Source organism: Anguilla rostrata, chromosome 4 (assembly GCF_018555375.3).
Source record: "Anguilla rostrata isolate EN2019 chromosome 4, ASM1855537v3, whole genome shotgun sequence".
Classification (NCBI taxonomy): domain Eukaryota; kingdom Metazoa; phylum Chordata; class Actinopteri; order Anguilliformes; family Anguillidae; genus Anguilla; species Anguilla rostrata.
In genome coordinates this window covers 25,499,268-25,522,437 of record NC_057936.1, presented here as the reverse complement: position 1 = coordinate 25,522,437, position 23,170 = coordinate 25,499,268, and the positions used below count along the sequence as shown (strand labels likewise).

The 23,170-nt window shown below is 41.4% G+C and overlaps 1 protein-coding gene across 2 annotated transcripts; it reads right to left on the bottom strand.

The window, feature by feature from the left end:
• Positions 1 to 109: 109 nt before the first annotated feature.
• On the bottom strand, positions 110 to 23,114 carry mef2b (myocyte enhancer factor 2b). 2 transcript variants are annotated; one of them, XM_064331769.1, is made up of 9 exons: positions 22,844 to 23,114; positions 9,608 to 9,695; positions 9,044 to 9,247; positions 8,100 to 8,231; positions 7,263 to 7,437; positions 5,335 to 5,480; positions 4,941 to 5,052; positions 4,361 to 4,469; positions 110 to 2,762 (listed from the first exon to the last, which is right to left on the bottom strand). In XM_064331769.1, the coding sequence occupies exons 2-9, from the start codon at positions 9,659 to 9,661 to the stop codon at positions 2,426 to 2,428; spliced, it is 1,269 nt and encodes a 422-aa protein (XP_064187839.1). In that variant the 5' UTR covers positions 9,662 to 9,695; positions 22,844 to 23,114; the 3' UTR covers positions 110 to 2,425. The 2 variants fall into 2 exon arrangements, with proteins under 2 accessions (XP_064187839.1, XP_064187840.1); XM_064331770.1 differs by lacking the exon at positions 22,844 to 23,114 and adding an exon at positions 17,412 to 17,563.
• Positions 23,115 to 23,170: the final 56 nt, after the last annotated feature.

Below are 23,170 nucleotides of genomic sequence, written 5' to 3'. Positions count from 1 at the left end.
ACCTCCATTAAGCCCACACTGAGATTAGTTTCCTGAGCCTGTACAATCCAGGAGTTTTAGCTCCAGGCTAGCGAGATTTCAGTGCCTGACGAGAAAGAAACAGGCAGTATGAAATTATGTTTAGATTTTATTTTTTATGTTCCCAATATAAATCAGTGTCAGTTAAGGCATAATGAACAGAGAAAATATTCTTCTGATCAGACCGCTGCCGAATCTCTTAAAATTTAGTCAAAGCAACAAAAACACGCGGCACAAACGAGCAATTTGTGGGAAACAGCCATTCGCGCTGACCCGCCATACTGCATAATTTAAAGGATGAGAGACGTGGCTGCATCGCACGGCTAAACTTTCCCAGGCACTCCCCTCAGATGTCTCTTTTGTGAGGGAACAATAAGGATCCATTAATGAGAAGCAAAGTTTGGATCTGACAGGAATGCATTTGCATTAAAACATGACCACACTTGACTCTGAAATGAACACCAGGGGACAGGGTGACCTCTTGTGGGCAACAATGATGACGCACACCAGATAGCATAACAGCAAAACAGAAACATTTCTATTATTAGCCAGTTTTCAAAACGGTCTTTTAATCATTCGTAATTCAAAGTTTACCACTTTTATAACACTCAAACGTAGAAAGAAAAAAAAGACAGCACACAAAAATAACATTAATACATCTAGTGTATACAATAAAGAAAAGCGTAAAATTATCATTACGTTTAATGATAATTTTAAAATGTAATTTCTAGACAAAGCAATGATACTACTTGAATGTAAAAAAATCTAACATCTAACATTTTATAAAACCATAATTATCTCCATTAAATCAGTGCACAGAATTTTCACATAAAGCATTTTAAATTAAAATTAAGAGTGAATGGAATAAGGCTAAATAGTAACACGCTCTCCCTTTTCCTCATAATAAAGCCCTGTTCCCTTTGGAAAGTAAGAGTGCTTTATCTTTTTAAAAAGAAGAAGAAGCTCATAGCTACTGTAAGAATTAAAAGAACAAAAGTGTTAAAGATCTTAACTTGTTTCAAAGCTATTAAATAAAAAAGCAGTGCAAGTAACCTCTTTTAGAGCTTTTCTTTCCTTAGTTGCAGAATAAAAAGAGCACATAAAAATACAAGAACATAAACTGGTCTTTGAACCTAAGAAATGAACCTTTTTGTTATGTATAACTGCTCGCAATTACACCTGAAAACAAAATGATTCTCTTGAACAGGAAAATCCACAATAGTGAAAGAATTTTTGTAATATTGTTCAATCACATACAATTGCAATTATACCTGAAAACAAAATTCTTTCCTTGAGCGACAGGAAAACCCATAACAGCAAAAGCAGTTTTGCAATATCGTTACAGAAGCATTTAATTTCCTTTAAATAAAATGTTAACATTTACATAATATGTCTTCCCTAAACCTTTGGTCTTCAAATGCATGTTTTTTTTTCATTATTTTGTATTGTAATCAAGTGTCCTTAAAACTCCAGACAAATACAAAACATTACAGTGTTAAGTTCTTGTTAAAAGCTATAATTTCAATAGTTACCATATTTCATAATATGTTAACTGTTGAAGGTAGAAAAAAACTTTCTGATACCAAAAATTCCCTGAGAGACAAATTAATGAATTGCTCTTCAATACACCAGTCCACTACATTACTTCATTGGTTTCCCTTTCCATCATGTAATCGATTTGAACACCCGAGTACAGAAATTACGTCCAAATGATAAATGAGGAAAACCTTCTGAACAAGTTCTCATGTGTAATTGGTCTCAAGAGGCAGCCACGTCAGTTATACCACCAGTTATTGATTTTGATCAATATAGCCTTAGCCCCAGACACAGTGTACGAATTGAACAGGGCACATATTTGAGGCCTGTATTCATGAAGTGTCTCAGAGCAGAAGTACTGACCTAGGATCAGTTTTGCCATTTGGCTCAGACTGGATAGGTCTGGACTACGGGCAGGAGAAACCTGACCCTAGATCCGCAATCCCCTCTTCTGAGACACTTTACGAATATTTCCCCCAGTTTATTTGTTGAACCATTTAAGTGTATATGGCATTAAAGGCTTCAAAATAAAGGTCAGTTTAAACACTGCTGCATACTGAACAAACAGGCCAGATTATACACACACACACAGCACTCTACAGTCTATTGCAGCTCAGGCAAGGGGAACACAGTGTTATGGAGTCCTGCTCTCCCCCATCCACTCAGAAAGGCAACGGGCTAATTAAACACAAAATACCCAGACCATCTTTCCTCACAGTGTCTGGGAGAAATGCAGAGTCACATACATGCTCATGGCCCCACAGGGAGGGTCTAGCAGTGGGCCCTGTCCTCGGGGATATTTAAAAATAATGAGTCAGCCCCCAACCCCCACCCACCCCCCAACTCCCAACCCCCGGGAGCAGCCGTCCAGCTATCTGGGCCACCCTTCCTCAATCTCTAATCGCCTAGTGAGCGGTCGAGTCTTATCTTCTGACTGGGCCTTGGCCGCATTATGCTGAGCTGGGTACGTCCCTTTATGGAAGCCCTCCCTCTCATTGGCTGCATACGGCTCCTGAGCGATCGAGCCCACGGAATGCGCGCTGCTGATAGGCGAGTGATGCATCATGTGGTGCAGAGGGGGCGTGGTCGGGGAGCAGGTGTGCTCTGGGGAGAGCCGCTCTGATTTGATGCTGAGGTTGAGGGAGGAATGAGCCGGCGAGCAGGACGGGGACGTCTGCGCCGAAAATGCACACCCTCCATCGGGCACTCTGCGAAAAGAAACGGAAATCAGCGACGCCAACGTGCCGTCTTTTCACAGGCTTCTGCAAACTATTAAAGGGATTTCATACCAATTTCAGATTTTTTAAAACCAGTCTATTAGTCATGGTTTCCACATCAATGCAACTGCATTCAATAACAACACACCTTAATAGATTTCCTCTCATTTTCAAAGAAAAGAACATGTAAAACCAGGAAAACAGGAAAGCAGGATCTCTAGCCTGGTCTTCAGAGGTGGTTGTCTCTACGGCTGTCCTTACAGGGTATGACAGTGATGGTTAAAATGCCTTTTGGGTTGAGTTCCTGGATTCAGTGCTACGTTCAGTAGATAACTGACTCTCAGGCCCAATCACAGTACACCTTACTCAGGAATTATTCCCTCTCAGGCCCAATCACAGTACACCTTACTCAGGAATGATTCCCTCCCAGGCCTGTAAGTCCTGGACTATAAGATGATGCAGAGTGTAGGGAACCTCCATAAAGGCACTTTAAAATGAGATCAAATTTCCAGCCCTGTTTGCAAAAGCCATTAATGCATATGCTGTTAGGACACTTATGTACACATTCAGTACACTCCCAAAAAGGGTGCGTTAACACACTTTTTGTGTTACTATTTTTGTGTTAAATCCAACACATTTTGTGCCAAAGTGCCAGTATAGGGTATAGTTTGTATTATCCAGCATTCTTCACAACTACCTTCAATGTTTTATATGTATTTAGCGCTAATGTAGTGGAACATGTAAAGATTTACCGCATTTTTCTTTTAGCCTCTAGCAATTTATCATGCTGTAGATATTGGCTTCTTTGTTTGTCTTGTTGTAATCAATGTGTGATTGGATTCAGTACTCGAAAACCTTACCCAAACAATAAAAAAAATGTATCAAATAAAAGGTTTTTAGAAAAGTAGTAAAGACACAATATTCTTTCTTTGTATCCATTTAAAATTCTCTTCAGGTACATTTTTTCATTACACAATAGAAATGCATTAAACCATCCTTCTCTTAAAAATGAATCTGAAGAATCGTAATTCAAAATGACTGTCCCTCTGCAGGCAGTTCCGCTGCACACGCTATTTATATATGCAATACAAATGTTAGCCTTTAGATGGCGCTAACAGACAAGTTAGAAATTTCTCAAAATCCTTATACAACCTTTTCTCAACATTTTCTCGAAAAGCAAATTTCCAACGGAATTGCATACATTTATGAACAGAGTACCCCCTGTTTTGGGTCTACAAATGTTCTCTGGCAAAGCTCCCATTCCCCACACTCACTCAAGTAAATTCTAAAACATGCTCCTTTCCTTTGGCCACTGTTCTGCAATCAGTAATATCACGTAATACCACAGTAATACCACATATGCCCAATTTTCCTTGTGACTCTGTAAAGCGTCTGTGTGATGGTTTTCTGTAAAAAGTGCTATATAAGTAAAATTTATCTGATTTGGTTTGATTTAACATGCAGTAACTAAGACCAATAGTGAAAAGGGCAAACGAGATCTGCGTTGGTAATGCATCAGTTATGTCATTTGTTGCAGCCGCTGCGTGTGGATGGCCTAACAAACACACAGGGAAGCGCAGGGTCCTCACCCTGGACCGATGTGAGACGCGTGTGCCTCTTGGTGCTGTGCTGGCTGCCAGGAACTCACTGAGTTTCGCTGTAGGTTCACAGAATGAGAGAAGCTCGGGTGGGGATATTCTAGAGAGAGGAAGAAGTACGTCATAATCAACATTCTTAGAATGACCCGCCATTCCATTCTGGGCTGGCAACTGTCAAGTGGAAAAACAAAACAAAAAAACTTGACCGGGGGGACTTTCACGGTCCATGTTAGACTTTATTTATGGCGTCTCAAAATCAAAACAAGTTATTAGGAGTCACAAACAGAGAAGCGGGCATTTTACACAGTAACAGGTTAATTTAGAAGGACATTGTTATAGACAGCCCATTAAGGAAGTCCTCAACTGTTAACCATTTGAAGAGTAGGTTTTTCTGAATGTTTTTTTTGTTAAATTCCAAATTCGTGCTTTCTATTACCAGTAGTGATTGTGACATCAGCATTAGAATGTTCATTTAAGAACATTCTAATCACGTGTTTGTGGTCTTGCACCTCAAAGGCAAAAATGCCGTTGGCCCATTCTGAGCTGTTGACAGAGAGGCTTGCCTGCTTACCAGGGATGCCAGCAGGGGAGAGGCCGTACTCCCCCAGACTGTGACCTAGAAGCCCCGCTTTGCCCACGCCCATCAAATGGCTCCCAGAGTGCATGCCTTGGTAAAGCACCCTCTGCAAGAAGAAAGGAAAAGCAGACAGGTGCCGGTGTAAATCCCAGGCATCGCGGAGTCGCATCATCTGCAGCCGCGCACGCCAGAGCAGAACTAACAGCAATGCAGCCGCTACTGCAGTTCAACACGGCCATTTTGGAGCCGATCACATACGCGGCGTGAGCATGAGCATACACAGCAGAATGTTCAGTGTTAAATCACAGAGTTCACATGGGCCCTATAGCATGGGAAATGACACAGGACATTTTGTTTTGTAGTTTGGCGCAGGGGTGCTGCTCCTCACCGCGCTGCTCAGGTTGGCGCGCGCACCAGGCAGACCGGGGTGTGCCTCGGCTCGCCGGTTCTCACAGCCCAGGTTCAGGGGGGGTGGAGTCTTCATCTCCAAAGCTCTGCTCAGGTTGCCATGGGAGAACATCGAGTAGCCAATGCCTTCAGAGAAAGAAAAACAGGAAGTGAAAAACAGGATGTGGGTTAAATGGACTTTCTCTCAGTCGCTCAGTTGGGGAGGCAATTTTTTTTTCATGGCCTTTCTGTAAAGTTCTACTTATTATTTTCTTGCCATGATGCTAGCTTGATAAAAACTGCTTTGCATTTATCACTCAATTGCACGAAGGGCGTAAGTGGTTAAGAAAGGTTTCACATAAAATCTCTTGTTAACTTTTCACAACTCAGTAAAAAACATGTGCAGATGGCCAGTGACATAAGATGACATTAGTCATTTGAAGTCCAAAATTAATCATTTGTCTATCATTTATGATTATGTTGAAAACCCAAGTGCACTTTCTTTATAACTAGGGCCACTAAATTGCCTCTTGCTTGTATTTCCGTCCTCCACCAACAATTTGACAGTCTTTTTTTAAGCTACCCATCAAACAATTATCCTGAATGCACCACCCCAATCATCATTTTTGTAAACTAATTACCACCAATAAAGTCTCTAGCCATTGCCATAATATTCACAGTATGAGAGCCAATCAAAGTCTCACTGCCACTCAAACATGTCACCCAGAATGGTGCGCAGTTGCACACATACCCAGAATAGACAGCCTCTCTGTGAGAGACCGGAGTTTTGAATGAGAGTTCCTCTCTGTGAGAGACCGGAGTTTTGAATGAGAGTTCCTCTCTTGATCTCAGTGGCTGCAGTTGTGGGCATGTTTGATGTGTACATTTAACGGCCATATACTAATAGCAGTTATTAGGAGACAAAGAGAGAGGTAAGGGTTAGCTACAGCAACATGCTGATGTGGAAGGACATGGTTAGACACAGACAGGAGCCCATTAAGGAAGTCTTCAGCTGTTAACCCTTTCAAGAGTAGGGTTTTCAGAATGTTTTTGTTTTTTAATTCCCAGAGTCAGAGTTCTAGTACTCCATTGCTTTCAGTTATCAGTAGTGATTGTTACATCAGCATTAGAATGTTCAGTTCACACGTTAACCCTTAGCGTTGTACCTTTAAGAGCCATACACTAATAGCTGAAGTCTGAACAGCGATGACCTGCAGGTGTGACACACAGAACACAAACCACAAATTGGTCTCCAGCGTTGGGGGGGGGGGGGGAAGTTGGTTTAGGGTGCCACGGAGGCTCACTTCCTGTGTGCAGAGGCAGCTGAGCCCAGCCGAGCTGAAGCGACAGTAAACTCAGGGAAGTGCTTCTATGCTGAGAACAGCCACAGCTGCCCTCGTGCATTCGGGAGACGTCAGTAAAGGCAGAGCTCTCTCCTGCCCCAGAAAACCCCCGCGGGGGGATGTTGCGGTGTCACCAGCAGACCTCCCAGCCCTCTTTAAACAGCTACAGCCTCACCGCCACTTTCATCTCTCCATATCTGACAGACTTATCGAGCCGGAATAGATAACGCGAACCGACCAGCTTTTAGTCAGTTCGGAAGGTTGTCTGCGGTGATCAGCTTAGGTGAGCAATTAGTCACCCTAACAGACACATCTTGTGAATGATGGAGGTGCGTTGCATGGATATTACTACACAGGCGAAACCGAAGCCTCGCGTTCGTAAAGCTAGTAAAAGACATGGCATTGAGAAAACAAAGTTGTCATTTTTTGTTTTTGTTTGTTGTTTTATGCTTGATGTAATGGCACAATGATGCATATGTGTTAGATGTGCAGTCTTTGGGGTGAATGGTCTACGCTTGACAGCTACACCACCATGCCACCGCCCGGGGTGCCCCCTATCTCTGCACTTTAAGAATGAGTGCCTCACCTGAGTGTGGGGGTACGAGAGAAGAGAGCGTGTGGTGTGCTCCCGGGGAGCCCAGTTTCGGCCCGACGGGCTTGAAGGCTGGGGTCCGGTGCGCCCCCAGGCCAGGGGGACTGAATCCGTTCTCACAGCCTGTGGCCACCAAGTACTGGGCCTCTGGAGTGAGGACAGGGGGTGCCTGAGTGGCCAGAGGCGGAGCAAGAGAAAAGCAAGAGAAATAACACCCATGGAATATCTAAGGATCATGCAGAATCTTAAAATGAGAAGACAGGAAAAAATATGCTTCACAAAATGCAGCCTATATGGTTAGAAAGCCAACAAAACATGAGGCTGTGTCCCATACCATTGACTTTTTATTGGAAAGCAAATAATTACTTGATAATGATGATAATTATTCCATCATTGTTTTCTTGGTAGAGCCTATTAATAATTTCTGTATGAAGCTGAATGTAGCACTGAAGTAGAAAAAAACAAAAAAATATATAAATATAACTGCTCAAAAACTTTAATCTGAAATTTTCCCACCCAACCATGCTATCTGATTAATTCTGTTTCATTTACATTATCTGGGGAGGGTGTGTCATTTGTAAGCCAGCCCAAATGAGAAAGATTATCATGAATAAGGCCTATTAGTGAAGTAAGGCTATGTTCACACACAGACATAAGGGGGAAAAAACCACATTCGCCTGCCAGTGCTGCAGCACCAAACTGAAACATTCACAACCACTCTGTATCACACTGTGGAATTCAGAACCAACCGGAACACAATGTCCACCCTGTGGAATTTGTGTGCTCTTGGGCCCAGCTTATCCAAAGAACAATAAAAGCCTTTGTGTTTACGTAGTATCGCTGGCGTGCCACGGTGAGGTCCAGGCCCTCGTTCAGCTGCTGGTACTTCTCCGCAGCCACCTGCACGGCCTCCTCCGCGTCTAGCTCCGCCCCATCCAGCCCCAGGCCCTTCCTGCGCAGGGTCTGCAACAGCGGGGGCAGCAGAGACAACACGGCCTCTGAGCACACTGCGTCGCAATGAAGGCCGCGCTTTTATTATGAAATTAAGGCACACCTGTCGTCGCGGTGACGCAAAAAGACCACATGTTTCTCAGGTACTGCAGCTTTTATTAGTTTGTTGAGCTCTGACATTTCGACAGGATGTATAATTATGTGTAAACTTTTGATGTGTACTAAATAAATGGATGATATGGTTTTTCCCACTCTGTTTTCTGCCCCCAAAAAGCATCTTGATATGACATCACTTCACAGAGTCAATGAGTGATCTCATTGTTTTGCCTGCAATGTTCTTTATAAATGCAAATGGTTTCTTCAGAAACTGGGGCTCATATAGACAGAAGTGTTAGATATAAGTAATTCATAGGGACAGAGTGCAGAACCTCCGGCAAGTACAGTCATGCTAGATATGAGTAATGCATAGGACTAGGGTGCAGTACTTCAGGTATGTGCACACAGTGAAGTGTCCAGTGTTAATTCAACTCTAACAGGTACCTATGTACATATGAATCCAACAGGGATCATATGTACTCTGTGATTTAGTGATTTAGCCAACACTGAAAATTTTACTGAGCAGGTGTATTTGATATCAGTCATTCATAGAAGCAGAGCATCATATTGCCAGTACATGCAGGTGTGTTTGATATCAGCAATGCATTGGGGCAGGGTGGTGTATCTCCAGTACATGCAGGTGTGTTTGATATCAGCAATGCATCTGGGCAGTGTACAGTATCTTCTGTACATGCGGGTGTGTTTGATATCAGGGTGCCATATTGTACCTCCAGGATGTCTGCGTTGGTCCTGCTCTCGTGGGGCTCGCTGTACTCGGTGTACTTGAGCAGCACCTTGTCCATGTCGGTGCTGGCGTACTGGAAGAGGCGGTTAGTGCTGTTGAAGATGATGAGGGCGATCTCGCAGTCGCACAGCACGCTGAGCTCGTAGGCCTTCTTCATCAGCCCAAACTTCCGCTTGGTGAAGGTCACCTGACAAAAGAGCTGAGCAGTCAGACTCGCGCAAAAGCAGAGTGGCTTATCTGACTTCCTTTAATCTGCAGGGACAGAATGCTGAATATAATGGTTTGGTTCTAGAGAGAGAGAAATCTACACTTCAGTTTTCAATATAAAAATAACTTGAGTTCACATTATACAAATCGATGACTGAAATATTTAGGTTACACATCGGTATGCATGCTCATCATCTACACTTCGATTTAAATTCATGTGGTGACTTGACTTCCAGACCAAAGGCCTATTTAAAAAAAAAAAAAAAACATTAATCCACATTCTTATTCACCTATATTTTGTTTATAAACTCTCTCAATAGAACTTTGTGTAGCATTTTACCTGTCGGTTTCGCTGGTCAAGAATCCGTGAGATCTGAATTTTCTTTCTCCCCATTGTTGTTGAGTGTGGTCACAGACGAATGGTTTATCTGTTAAAAATGCAGAATTTTACACTCATTTTCATATTTTTTTCAAGAAAACGGCAGCCGTCTAGGCCCACAAAAGTGACAAACCTTAAAAGACATTTATCTATACACATGGTCATTGGGCAAGTCCACATAGGAGGAACATCTTTAAAACCCCCAAGGGTAACAACATAGGACCCCTCCCCCAAATGTGTAGGGCAAACATTTATGATAACTTCTATGGGAAAATGTCATTGCTTTGTTTAAAAGACGAAGCATAAGAACCCCCCCCCCCTCCCCCCTTATAACAACAGTGTTATTTATACCCTGATGAGTTTATGCATGCTAAACTTATCCCAGGCCCAAACTGACACCCCCTCACACTGGCATACCCGGGGACTAATACCAGTTTCCACCAGACAGAGTTAAAAATATGCCATCTGCCTTTAAAGGTAGAATAAGCTGCATTAAAACCCCCGATAAGAAAAACAGCACAATAAAGAGAAGAGGAAGTTCGAATCCACCCCCTGATCTCCCATGTTAAAGTGAGGCAAACGTACACATGCCAGAAAAGGGCAGAAACCAAAAGCAAACATGTTGGCCATTTCCCTGACAGGGGTCAAAGGTCACTGGCACACATGGCCATGCAGAAAAGCCAAGCTGCAAGAGGCTTACCCATCAGCTCGACCGTGAAAAAATAAATAACACTAAAGCCATATGGCATGTATATAAACACCAATATGACAAGTATGCCTAAACATGCTGTGCTCATATACATTAATATGGCATGTATATCAATGTGCATAATTCAGAGGTGCCATTATGCACTCAAACCGCTCATGATTACTGGAATTAACGAGGAACTTGAACACTCCATCTGAAATTGAAACTCGTCATAAGTCGTGAGTCAGAAAACTTAGTAAAATTAGGTGGCTTTTTCAGCTTTTTAAAGTAAGTCATACCATTAAAATAAATACCGAATGAGAATACTTTTGGCATAATTAGGGCTTTTTGTATATTTATTAACTCCACTACCAGAAATTAGCGAAGACAGCTGCAGGACTTGGAGTCTCTGGGTTGAGATGTAATCCAGTGACCAGGCTTAAGAGTCACAGCAGTGGGACGTTAACATGGTGAAAAGTCAGAGAGTCACAGTGTCGGGATGCTAACGCGGTGACCAGGCCTGAGAGTCACAGTGTAGGGATGCTAACGCGGTGACCAGGCCTGAGAGTCACAGTGTCGGGATGCTAACGCGGTGACCAGGCCTGAGAGTCACAGTGTCGGGATGCTAACGCGGTGACCAGGCCTGAGAGTCACAGTGTCGGGATGCTAACGCTGTGACCAGGCCTGAGAGTCACAGTGTCGGGATGCTAACGCGGCGACCAGGCCTGAGAGTCACAGTGTCGGGATGCTAACGCGGTGACCAGGCCTGAGAGTTACAGTGTAGGGATGCTAACGCGGTGACCAGGCCTGAGAGTTGTTGTTTTGGGATGCTAACGTGGTGACCAGGCCTGAGAGTCACAGTGTCGGGATGCTAACGCGGTGACCAGGCCTGAGAGTCACAGTGTCGGGATGCTAACGCTGTGACCAGGCCTGAGAGTCACAGTGTCGGGATGCTAACGCGGTGACCAGGCCTGAGAGTCACAGTGTCGGGATGCTAACGTGGTGACCAGGCCTGAGAGTCACAGTGTCGGGATGCTAACCTGGTGACCAGGCCTGAGAGTCACAGTGTCGGGATGCTAACGCGGTGACCAGGCCTGAGAGTCACAGTGTCGGGATGCTAACCTGGTGACCAGGCCTGAGAGTCACAGTGTAGGGATGCTAACGTGGTGACCAGGCCTGAGAGTTTTTGTCGGGATGCTAACGCTGTGACCAGGCCTGAGAGTCACAGTGTCGGGATGCTAACCTGTGACCAGGCGAGGTGTTTGGGATGTACGGTGCCAGGCCTGAGAGTCACAGTGTCGGGATGCTAACGCGGTGACCAGGCCTGAGAGTTGCTGTTTCGGGACTCTAATGTGATGAGCCCGAGAGTCGCACTGTAAGGACACTAATGTGGTGACCAAGCCTAAAGCCGGCTTCACATTGAATTCGACATCTGACAACACTAGACCAAAAGTCATTAAGGGAGTCGCAAACCGGCTTTCGAGGGGTTCCGACCCAGTGTGATGTGGAGATTTCTCATGTCTGACCGAGGCTTTCAAACTGACCAAACGACTGAGTCGTGCTGAGAGTCGCCGTGTCAGGATGCTAATGCAGCGACCAGTATCGCTGCCCAGAGAGGGTGACATCGTCTGCTGCAAGGCCCAAGGGAACATTTCTGCTTCATTTTTTTCCCCTTCTCCGATTTGACGAGTACAAGCCTCCACTATATTTAGACTTTAGACTCCAGTTGGTGAGCGGATGTGCTGCCAGCGTTCCCACGACCCCCGGAGTGCTTAATGTACCCCGACCTACGCCAGGCACACTGGCATTTGGGGGATTTCGGAGGAATCCACCTCCTGCACTGCCATGTCCTTATAAAGTATGAGCTGAAGATCGTACATCTTCACACCTTTTTACGAGTAAAAATAGAGCAGGACTAACTAACATGAAGGTGTGTGTCTGTTTGGACTGTTCATGGTCACTCTGCAAAAGACCATCTGACAAATTGTAATTTTAATGTAATGGAAGTGAAAAGGCTTGCATTTAAACTACACCCATGACCCCAAAAAAGCAAGCAAAATTTTTCTTATTTTCACCTCAAAAATGCTTCTCCTTCCTTGTTTCATTAATAACTTCTGCAGGAAATTCAATTCTGCCTTTCTATTGTCTTTATACACAGCCAAAATCCTGGCAAAATTAAACCAATTCCCGATTGGATAATGATAATTAGGTCTATTTATTTCAAGGCTGTGTTTGTATGGCTTCCAGAGGAGCACCTCTTGAAAATGTTCACCATACATGTTAATACGTTACTCTCTCTTTGTGTGTTACGGGAAGGTGAACAAACTTAGTGAAATGAAGAAAAATTTCACACTTGTTTGAATGTAAATAGTTTGGTTACTGGCTCCTGATTCCGTAGGGAAGTTGGAGGTCTTAGATAAAGGTGAAAAAAAGATCTCTTCCACAGTATTCAGATTATTATCATCGCCTTTCTCAACACAGCCACATCACCATGTAGCTATTACTGTAGACAACCCCCTGCGATGGGCCTTGCAGACCTATAGGTCCATATATACAAATGAGAGAGCAGCGCGCCTCATTCTTTGTGGTTTTACACATTTTTTTCATTAACCACATGGCTCTTCAACTCAAATGCGTCAAATGACTGCTAATTCTAGATGGCCTCTGCTTTTCAGATGTTTCTCTAACCTCTAACTGTCAAATAGGAAAAATAATTGGCTAATTGTACACAGTTGTCAAAAATGCTCTAAATACAAAAAAAATACAGCAAATCTGGTGGTACATAATGTATAATGTTACTGAGAATTCAAAAGATGTTTTAAACAAGCCTGAACACAGGAAAAGGTTAGCAAATCATCATGTCTTTCATCCATTTCCCCAAGTGTCCTTACTTATAATAATTTTAAAAAATCACTGAATGCCAATTTTTCTTTTTATACTAATCTCCCAAAATGTTTTTTTTCTGTTCAGAAAGGTCAAATACTGTATTCTCAATCCCCCTGTCCCTGTGAAGTTTAATAATTAACATTTTATGGTCAAAGAGACATGTAATTAATCCCAGTGTTTTATTTAGGTTATTTATATATTTATTCTTTGTTCCATCAGGGTTTATGTACAGCCGAATGTGCATAAACTCCCTTAACTGACTTAAGTACTTTAATCGTTCTGACTGTGGATACTGCAGTGAACAGCCCCATGAGTGCATACAAATGTGTGACGAAGCCCATATAGTCATGTATTAACATGAGTTAAATATAAACATCTCATACTTCTAGGGAAAGAGTTCCAGATGCTTCGCCCCAGACAAAACAAATGAACAAGACAATCAAACTGTTTGGCCACTGACTGCTCTGGACTTCCACGTAAAATTATGGCATGCGGGCCGAGTGCGTGGGTTAAAAAGACGCTAATTGGAGATTGGGTAAGGAAACAGTAGCATCACGCGCTAGTGTAATCATTGCAGCAAAAGCGGTCGCCCTCGTCCCCCGATTCCTGGGAGAGAGCCCAGTTTCCTCCGCCGGCTTCCCAGAGGCCAGAGAGTGGAAAAGAATACACAAACAGAGCAGGTCCTAAAGCACCACCTCAGACACCCTACCTCCTGAGACGGCAAGACCCTAATTGCTGACTGATTCACCCGGACGACGGCGAAAACAAACAGCTCAGACGGCCTCCTTTCGAGGAGGAGAAGAGCTCCTGTGTGAGCAACCGCTGCAGGCGTCTCTGTTACACTGCTGAATGCTAATGTGCTAATGCTGAAGGCGAATAGGTTTCACAACAAAAGCGTGCCCACGCAATGAAATGCAGCACCAATTCAAAAGCAGCACAATGGGTACAGTATATACGTCTATTTGATATACCCACGAGACCGCCAAAGAAATAACTAATTTCAGTTCTTACTTGCCAGTCATTTTGAATTATCTCAGCTGTACAATGAGAAATTGATGGTACAGATGGTAAAAATAGAGTTCCAGAACCATATTTACATAGCCAAAAATATAAATCCAAACTTCCTAATCTAAAACATTCAAAATAACAGAACTGTTCAGTCGAATTAGATACAGTCTAACTACATTTTAAACAGTTGCGATAGAAAGTATATTACCAGATGATCTACATTGTCAGTGGACCTACAATTGATGGTACAGTGTACCATACACCAAACTAACTCAAATAGTACACCTGGTCTCAAAGGTCTTCTAGCACTTTCTAAAGTGAAAATATAGAGAGGAAGTGTCCTATTTATAGCTGAATTAAAAACAATCCTGAGAAACATGTCAGCTCACAGAGCTAAAGCAACAGAAAAGGAGTATCAAACAGTTTTGCTTACATGTAGAATTACATGTAGAGACACATCAAACTGCATCCAAATGTCTAACCTACAGATAAACATCCTGAGAATGAGAATTTTGAGGGGGAAAATAATCACTTATATTAAAGTGAGATGTTATCACTGGGGTTTACAGGTATTGGTATTGTCTGTTAGTATTGACACTGGACTATAAGTGAAACTCTGCTTCACTTGCCACTTGCCACTGAGAGACATTACTTGCCACTGATAGGTCATCACACGTTATCTTGTCCAAAATAGGATATTTTGTATCATTATCATCATAAATAAATAAACGGCATGTCATTATTCTAAATTTTTCAGTAAATAAAAATATTGCAGAAATTACTAAATTAGTATAGTTATATATAAGCTGCCAAATTGATTTTACTTGTAAGGTAATTTGATAATTTTATGTCCAAAGCAGTAAACCCAGCAGGTTTTGACGACAAGTGCATTTAATATTAAACTAGAAGAGTGCACTCAGTAGAGTGCAGATCTCCGCCAGGCGTGTTAGCTTTGCTGATGCAACAATAGAGGCTACACAATCAATGCAACCAGACAAATACAATATTACAAGTTTCTACCATGTGGCACTGAAAATCCCAAAAATGCTGATTCAGTGAAGTAAGGCTAAAGGTGGTGACATGTTAGCTAATTTCATTCATATCAGCCACGATGCATTAGACGGAGCTAACGTTGACGTTATAGTCTGGCACTTTCGTTTCAAATCTGGACAGGAACAATCTGGACAGGAACAATTCCAAAAGACCAGCGATGTAAAACATCAATTTCAATGTGAAAATGCCAACAAAATAATTGCCACAGATTCAAACATTAACGTACCCCATTAGTTGGTGGATTATTTTGTTGGCATTTTAACGTTGAAATTGACATTTTACATCGCTGGTCTTTCATTCCAAAAGGAAGCAGTTGTTGATCACTTGCGGCCCCTACCGGCTGGTTAGGAGGAGTGAGGAGTTAGCACTCAATGTATTTCAATGGACAATGATGGAAATTAATTACTATAAAATACTTGTCGTTGACCAATTTGCAAAATATTCGAGAATTCAGGTCCTGCCTGCTGTCAGCATGCACAACAAGTATTAGGCTGATCGGCCCAGTAGTATGCGAGATTAGCAGCGGACAGATACACGCACTCACGCGCACACGCACACACACACACACACACACACACACGGGACCAAACGCATAATCCCCTCAAGGCTCTCGCCTGGCGGAGATAATAATAAGAACACCGTAAAACATAAAAGTTGGATGAAATGGATAAACTACATTTCTGTAGCAACTTTTGTTACTTTAAAGATGATTTTGCTCTGGATAAGAAAGTCTAGTCTAAATGCCTAAAATGCAAATGCCATCTTAAGGGTATGGCCTATACCTGAAAAAAAATAAAGATCTGTCATTGGCACCGCTTCCTGTACCATGACCTGCGCAGTTCAGGAAACAATAGGACTCAGAGTACAAGCCCAGGTACAAAATGCTGTCAGGACTATTTTTCACAGAGCTGGCTTGCAATTTCAGTACAGTACATAACTAATTGCATGTTGTAAGTCCTAGGTTTACCAAATCCCTGGTTGAATTTGCTGACTATTATATATATATATATATATATTTTTTTTTTTTTTTTTTAAGTTTGATAAATACAGGCAAGTCATGCTCTCCAATTACTAAATCTTTTCATGCAAGACGATCCAAATAAAGTGTAATTATATTATTTTTCAAGCACTGTAACCAGAAAAGCAATTACTGCTCTGTTCTTTTGATCTGAACTTTGCATGCAATGCCCTCATGCCTCGTTATCCAAAACCACAGCATTTAGGATCACACACATTTACTGTTTATGCACAATTTACGCACAAACAGTAAAAAAATTCTACATTTTTTTCAACAAGTCATGCATGCTCTTTTGACAAGCTTCCTTATGCTGTTCTTTCAGGAAACAATAACCCACTAAATATTTTCCTTTTGGCTGTCATTGAATGGGGCATGTTAATTTTTCAGCAAAAAATTCAGTTGTCTTTCTTCCTCTAATCAGTCTCATGTGAGACCAAATCCTCAACATTTCTCTGGTCAACATTGTGACTCTATAAAATCTGGATTTAGCTCAGATAAAGTAAAGGTGCCTGTCTCCTCTCCTTGATTCTTGATGCAAGGCCTTGACTGCAGAACCAAGCAACACAGCACACAACTGCAGAGTGCTACAGATGTGAGAATGTTCTCCACTGCCATGGACACCATCCTGTCCCTACCTTTCTAACATAAAGAAGATACTCAATTTTTCACAATTTCTCCACCTCTTTTGTTTTCCACTGGCCCTTACTTTTAAAGGCTATTTATGGCTTATTTGCTTTTGAGAGCATTTTAATCACTCACTACGATTTAAAACGCATAACAAAAAAACAAAACTGAAAACTAGAAACCATAGCCATCGATCTGTGACAGCTAACTTAGAGCTAGCTGCAAGAGAAAAATAGTTTCGTGATTACAAATACTAAAATTCTAATTTGCATGCTTGAGGAAGTGAAGGAGAGTTTCAGTTTGCAGACTACAGAGATTGATAATAACTTGAGAACAAACAAACCCGATAGGTCTGAATGCCAGTACTGAATTCAGCGGTTTTTTTTTTTTTACTGCTAACGACTGCAAGACTCATTAAAAGTTTATGCTCTGTGGCTTCCAAAGACAATAAATGAAGTATGAAGTAGATTTTTTAAAATATCTGTTACCTTTAATGTTGCACCATGTTCATAAATGGGCAACGGCAGGTTCTTCTGTTCCTGGCATCGTTTTTGCAGGAGACCCTACGGACTGCACTGTAGAGACACAGCTGCCTTGCTAGTTTAACCCAGATGAACAGAAGGGCCTTTTACAGAGATATTGATACTGGGAGTGTGCCAGCATGTTTCTCTATTGGCTCAATGATTGTGGAAATCCCTTCAAACAAAAAAAGTAACAGTGACTGGCAAACAAAATTGTACATAGCAATTTTGTTATAAAACATTTATTTAATTGTTTTTATTTGTTTTCTTTTGCTTCAAGAACATTTTTTATTTTTTTATATTTCCTGAAAAGATTTTTTCCCCTGCCCTATTCTGGTGTCAAAGATGGCTGAAAAGTCACTTAAATTCCCCTCTTTCATGCTACACATGTACCATCCAGCACTTGTTGTGCCTTGTATCATCTTGATCTTGTAGTTTGTAATGCCTCCTAGTTTGACTTAGCATAGGTTAGGTCTGAGTAATGTTCACTGTGTGAACTGCACTTCATGTGTTCATGGCTATGAATAACTATACAAAATGAGTATTGTACCTTATCGGACCTGTGTTCATAGTTGTTCCAATGACCTTAGGTATGCACTTATTGTACATCACCTTGGATAAAAGTAAATGTAATGTACTGTCAAAGTGTGAAGCTATGATGCCATCAGAGGGGATGCCTCAACAATGTGGAACTTCATTGTAACTGCACAAGAGCCATCGGTGGCCAGCAGCCCAACACAGAATATGACCCAGAGAGGGAGGGTCTCTTCAGCAGGAAAAACCCGCCATGCCTCAGCAATGGCAAACGATTACCCTCATTAATCAGGGCAGCCTGCAATCTGCCCGCACCAGCTGCCTCATAATTGCAGTCATCTGTTGCAATGACTGTGCAGTTCAGTTGGTGTGATGCAACATATTTCACTGGCACTTGAGCTAATTAACAGTGGATGTTGCAGCAATGGGAGCAGAGCTACGAATGTAATTGAGTTTTCTATAACTTGGAGAGAAGAAAAAATTGGAATCTTTTTTGGCTTTCTTTGTATAACATTCAGGTTGCAACCTCCCCTTTTTATAATAACCTACAGGGTTTTGAGTTCAGCTCTTGTCTCTGCTGTGTAATCAAGTGTGCCTCTTGTGATTACAGCAGGTATTGAAAAAGTATTTAAATGCAACTTTTGTTCCGGGGCTGGTGTCTGCCTCAGGGTACGATGTCACACACTTTTAAAGCACTCACTTTGTACTTTTCTTCTTTCCTAAGCACAACCAACTGCATAAAGGACATTATTTGATAGCAGAAGATTGTCCACAGAGGGAAACTGACAGATGCACACAGCAAGAGAAGGGTGTATATTTGCAGAGGCTTTGAGGATCATCCTTCTTTTATAAGGGAAAGAAAATATATACTGTGAAGTCCATAAGTGTTTGGACAGCGACACAATTTTTGTTTTTTTGGCTCTGTACTAAAGTACAATGGATTTCAGGGAGGTTAACGTACAGACTGTCAGGTTTCATTTAAGGGTATTTGCATCCATATCCAGTGATCCATGTAGAAATTACAACCCTTTTTGCAAAAAGTCAACCATTTTAGGGAAACAAACATAATTGGAAAAGGAATAATATTTAGTATGTGGTTGCAAATACTTTGAATTTGATGACTGCCTGAAGTCTGCAACCCACAGACACCAGATGCTGGGTATCTTGGGATGCTCTGCCAGGCCTGTACTGCAGCCATCATCAGTTCCTGTTTGTTGTGGGGAATCTTTGCCTTCAGTCTTGTCTTCAGCACATGAAACATATGTTCAGTTGGTTTCAGGTTGGGTGATTGACTTAGCCAGTCGAGAACAACTCTGAAAAACTCCTTGGTTGCTTTAGCTGCAAGGTGAAGCATTGTCAGATTATTTTTGAAGCATTTTGTTGGATCTGAGCAGATAAGATGTTTCTGTACACTTCTGAATTCATCCTACTGCTGCCACATCATCAATATGAGCCAGTTCCAGTGGCAAGACAAGTGAACCAGTTCCAGGGGCAGCCGTACATGCCCAAGCCATAACAGAACCTCCAGCATAATGGGGGGTGGGGCGTAGTGCTTTGGATCATGAGTAATTCCTTTCTTTCTCCACACTTTCCTCTTTCCTTCACTTTGGTGTACATGTTAAGACTAATCTCATCACTGCATAAGAGTTTGTTCCAGAACTCAACAGCTGTTTAAATGTACTTTTTAGCCAGGTCTAAACTGGCCATTCTGTCCTTGAGCCTCACCAGTGGTTTGCATCTTTCAGTGAACCATCTGAGGTCATGCTGGTGTAGTCTCTTTATTTTAGTCTTTTGACACACCTATGGCTACTTCCTGGAGAGTGTTCTTGATCTGTTTGACAGTTGAAAATGAGTTTTTCTTCATAATTGAACATATTCTTTGGTCATCCACTACAAAGGTCTTCTGTGGTCTAGCAGGTTTTTGCTATTTCTGAGCTCACCAGCGCTTTCCTGCTTCTTAACGATGTACCAAACAGTTGAATTTGATTCCATGGATTTATTTTCCACACCATGATGACTTGCTTTACAGGCATTGACACTTCTTTGATCCTCATGTTGAGAAACCACAGTAAAAGACTCCATATACAAACTACACACCTAGAATAAACTCTAGACCTTTTGTTAGCTTATATATGTATGAAATAATGATGCAACAACACACAGCTTGCCAAGAAACAGCTGAGCAGCCAATTGTTCGTTTACCCCCAAAATGGGGGAACAATGTATAAAAAGGGCTGGAATTTCTACATGCTTCGCCTGATATGGATGTAAACGTCTGCTAACCAAAACTGATAGTCGACACGTTAACCTCATTCATTGCTTCTGAAGTAGAGAAACAAAGCAACAAAAATTGTTTCACTTTAAATATACTTACAGAGTGCACTGTACATATACATATACAAAACCAAGGTAGTGCGTAGGCCTAGGTAGTGTAGGCTATGTACGTAAAGGTATTTTGGCAAATTGCTTTTGGTGAATGCATTTTTATTATTTTAATTATGGTTCTTAGTAATGTCTACTACTACTTTCTCAGAAATAGTGTGTGTTAAATGTGTTTTTGCCATGACCTTTTACTTTTTATGCATTTCAAAAGTCAACTTGCTATTCCTAAAATATGACATGGCACCTGATAACATTTACTCAACTTGCTAAACCTAAAATATGAAATAGCACCTATTGACATTTACCACATGAACCTATTGACCCAAAACGTGCATGATTCCTTTGTTGAAATCTCTCTAACTAATACACAACAAAAACACCAACAAAACTATAATTTGCATCTTAGCAATTTCAAATGTACTTCACCATATCAAGTGAAGTTTCAGGGCAATTCGTGCTGAAGCCACTCCAATCTATCAGGAAAACATTTATCAATTTTTATATTGAAGACAATGTATAACAAATTTCATATAAAGTGGCTTTTGTGAAATGAGTAACTGTTTCTGAACACTCTGGTTGAAATGACTGTGGAAAAATGATTCAAACAATGAATACAAGTCTCACCTGACCTTCCACTATGTACAACAATACCTGGACCACCATACCACGTTCCATATGTCCCTATTCCAGAATACTATCACAACCCGCACATTAACTTCACATCTACTTCATTACATACATACAAAAGGCAACTCAACTGCTGGCTAGCGTACACCATATGTTGTTCTACAGCCTGTGCCACTCTTCAGTTGACAGTAACCAACTATGATATATGTGTGTCTGTTAAACCTAGGAGCTTAATTTTATGATATACACAGTAAAATTCCCAGTGTTAATAAACTCTATGTACAGCGTACATGATCCCAATTGGACTCATATATACTCTGTTAGAGTTGAATGAACACTGGGCATTTTACTGTGTAGCAAAATCAAAGAACAGAGCTTTGGATCCCATGAAGAAATGAAAACATTTTTTCCACTTCCTTCATATTTTTTTTTCTCATATTTTTAAAAACAAATCTTATGCTCTACCCTAACTATAAGGTGTTCTAATTGTACATGCCTGTCCACAAACCAGAATGTTTTGAACACATTTAATTGCTTGAATTACCACTTGAAAATGTCCTCCCCATTGAATAAAGGCATCATTGCTCTTTGTTCAAAGTACTAAACCAGCTTCAAATTACTAAACATCTGCTGCAGCTCTGTGAAGCTGTCTGTGGCAGCATCGCTAGCAAGGCTCTGACTTAAAGCTAGCATCCCCTGTGATATGCACATAACTTTACGTTCTGACATGTTATCCGTTTATACTGCAGGATACTTCCAGGAGGAATTCAGGCTGAGAAGCCCTACACACATTTACGACATCATTTCCCACCTGAGAATTAAATAAGCAACCTTCAGGTTACAATCCTGACTCCAAACTACCTAACTAGAGAGTGCTTTATTAATTAGAATGACTTACTGATAGACTGGAGCACTAACAGACTGCAGCACTGAAGAATATCTGCGACTGAATGCTAAGCTGTTCCTCATAGGCCTACATAATAGGCTATACAAATATTTCTGAGAAAACAGTGTAACGGTAATTGCATGTAATAAAATGTGACTGTCTTTTGTTGTAAGACTGATGGAATGAAATAATTATTTAACTAAATGGATTCTGCAGAAAGAAAACCAATTACCTTGAATGTAGTAGTAATTATCAATACTCCTCTTCAACAATTACACCTACCCTTTCAGCCCACAACTTCTTCACTCTTGTTTTGGCTATGCCCATTTGTTCGTCACAGATAAAGTAAAAAGCTACATGTAGTAAATTGGGGGAACTCAAATTACTGTGCTCAATCCAAAAAATAAAATAAAATTCTGGGTGATGTCTATGATTTGCAAGGTTTTCTCATTTTTAAAATGGCAAATTAATGTACTACCTTCGTGCCATCCTTCAGCGATCCTGCAATTATTTTTGTGGCAAGCCCAAATATAGCTCTAAATTATAAGCATTAAGGATCCACGCATAAAGACGTCAGAGTCAGTACACAAATACCTACCTCCCAGGCGTCTGCTAGCAACTTGTTGTTGCCTAAATATGCACTGTATTGACCGCTTTAATACACGTGATGAAAGATGAAGCTAAACATCTCTAATCTCAAACCAGTAAGAAAACTACCTAACCATTTTAGAGACTGCATTTTGATGGTTAATAATAGTTCTCACATTACTATGCTGACGGCAGTCGTTCTTACATGCATTAATTTGCGGCGTGTACAGTGCTCTGCTTACTTTGGGCACACGATTGTATTTGACATAAACAATCATGAATCTGAAGAGGTCAGGGTACATAAAATATTGTAAGAGGCTACTATTTGACATTACTTTAAGAACTAATTTCAATAGTCAGATACCAGAAGCAAATAGCTCACCTGTCCTGTTGTAATCAATTCTCGATCGAAACTTCGCGCTTTTCCCCAACACCCACCGTGACACGTTAGTTTGAAATCTTAAATCAAATCCGAAAAATAAAAGAAACAGAACTTCATAGTGACACTTCGGCGGGATAATGTATATATGAAAATAATAACTTGCTAATGTCTAAGATCAAAGAAAACACAAGCTGTCACCGACATTGGAAGTAATGAGTCTTGAAACGTCCACCTGATGCTAGCGAGTGGTACAACGACCTTCCCTACAAACCGCATGTTGCCAGCTGCAGATGGCTACAGTGTATTTGTACATTTGCATAAAACGCC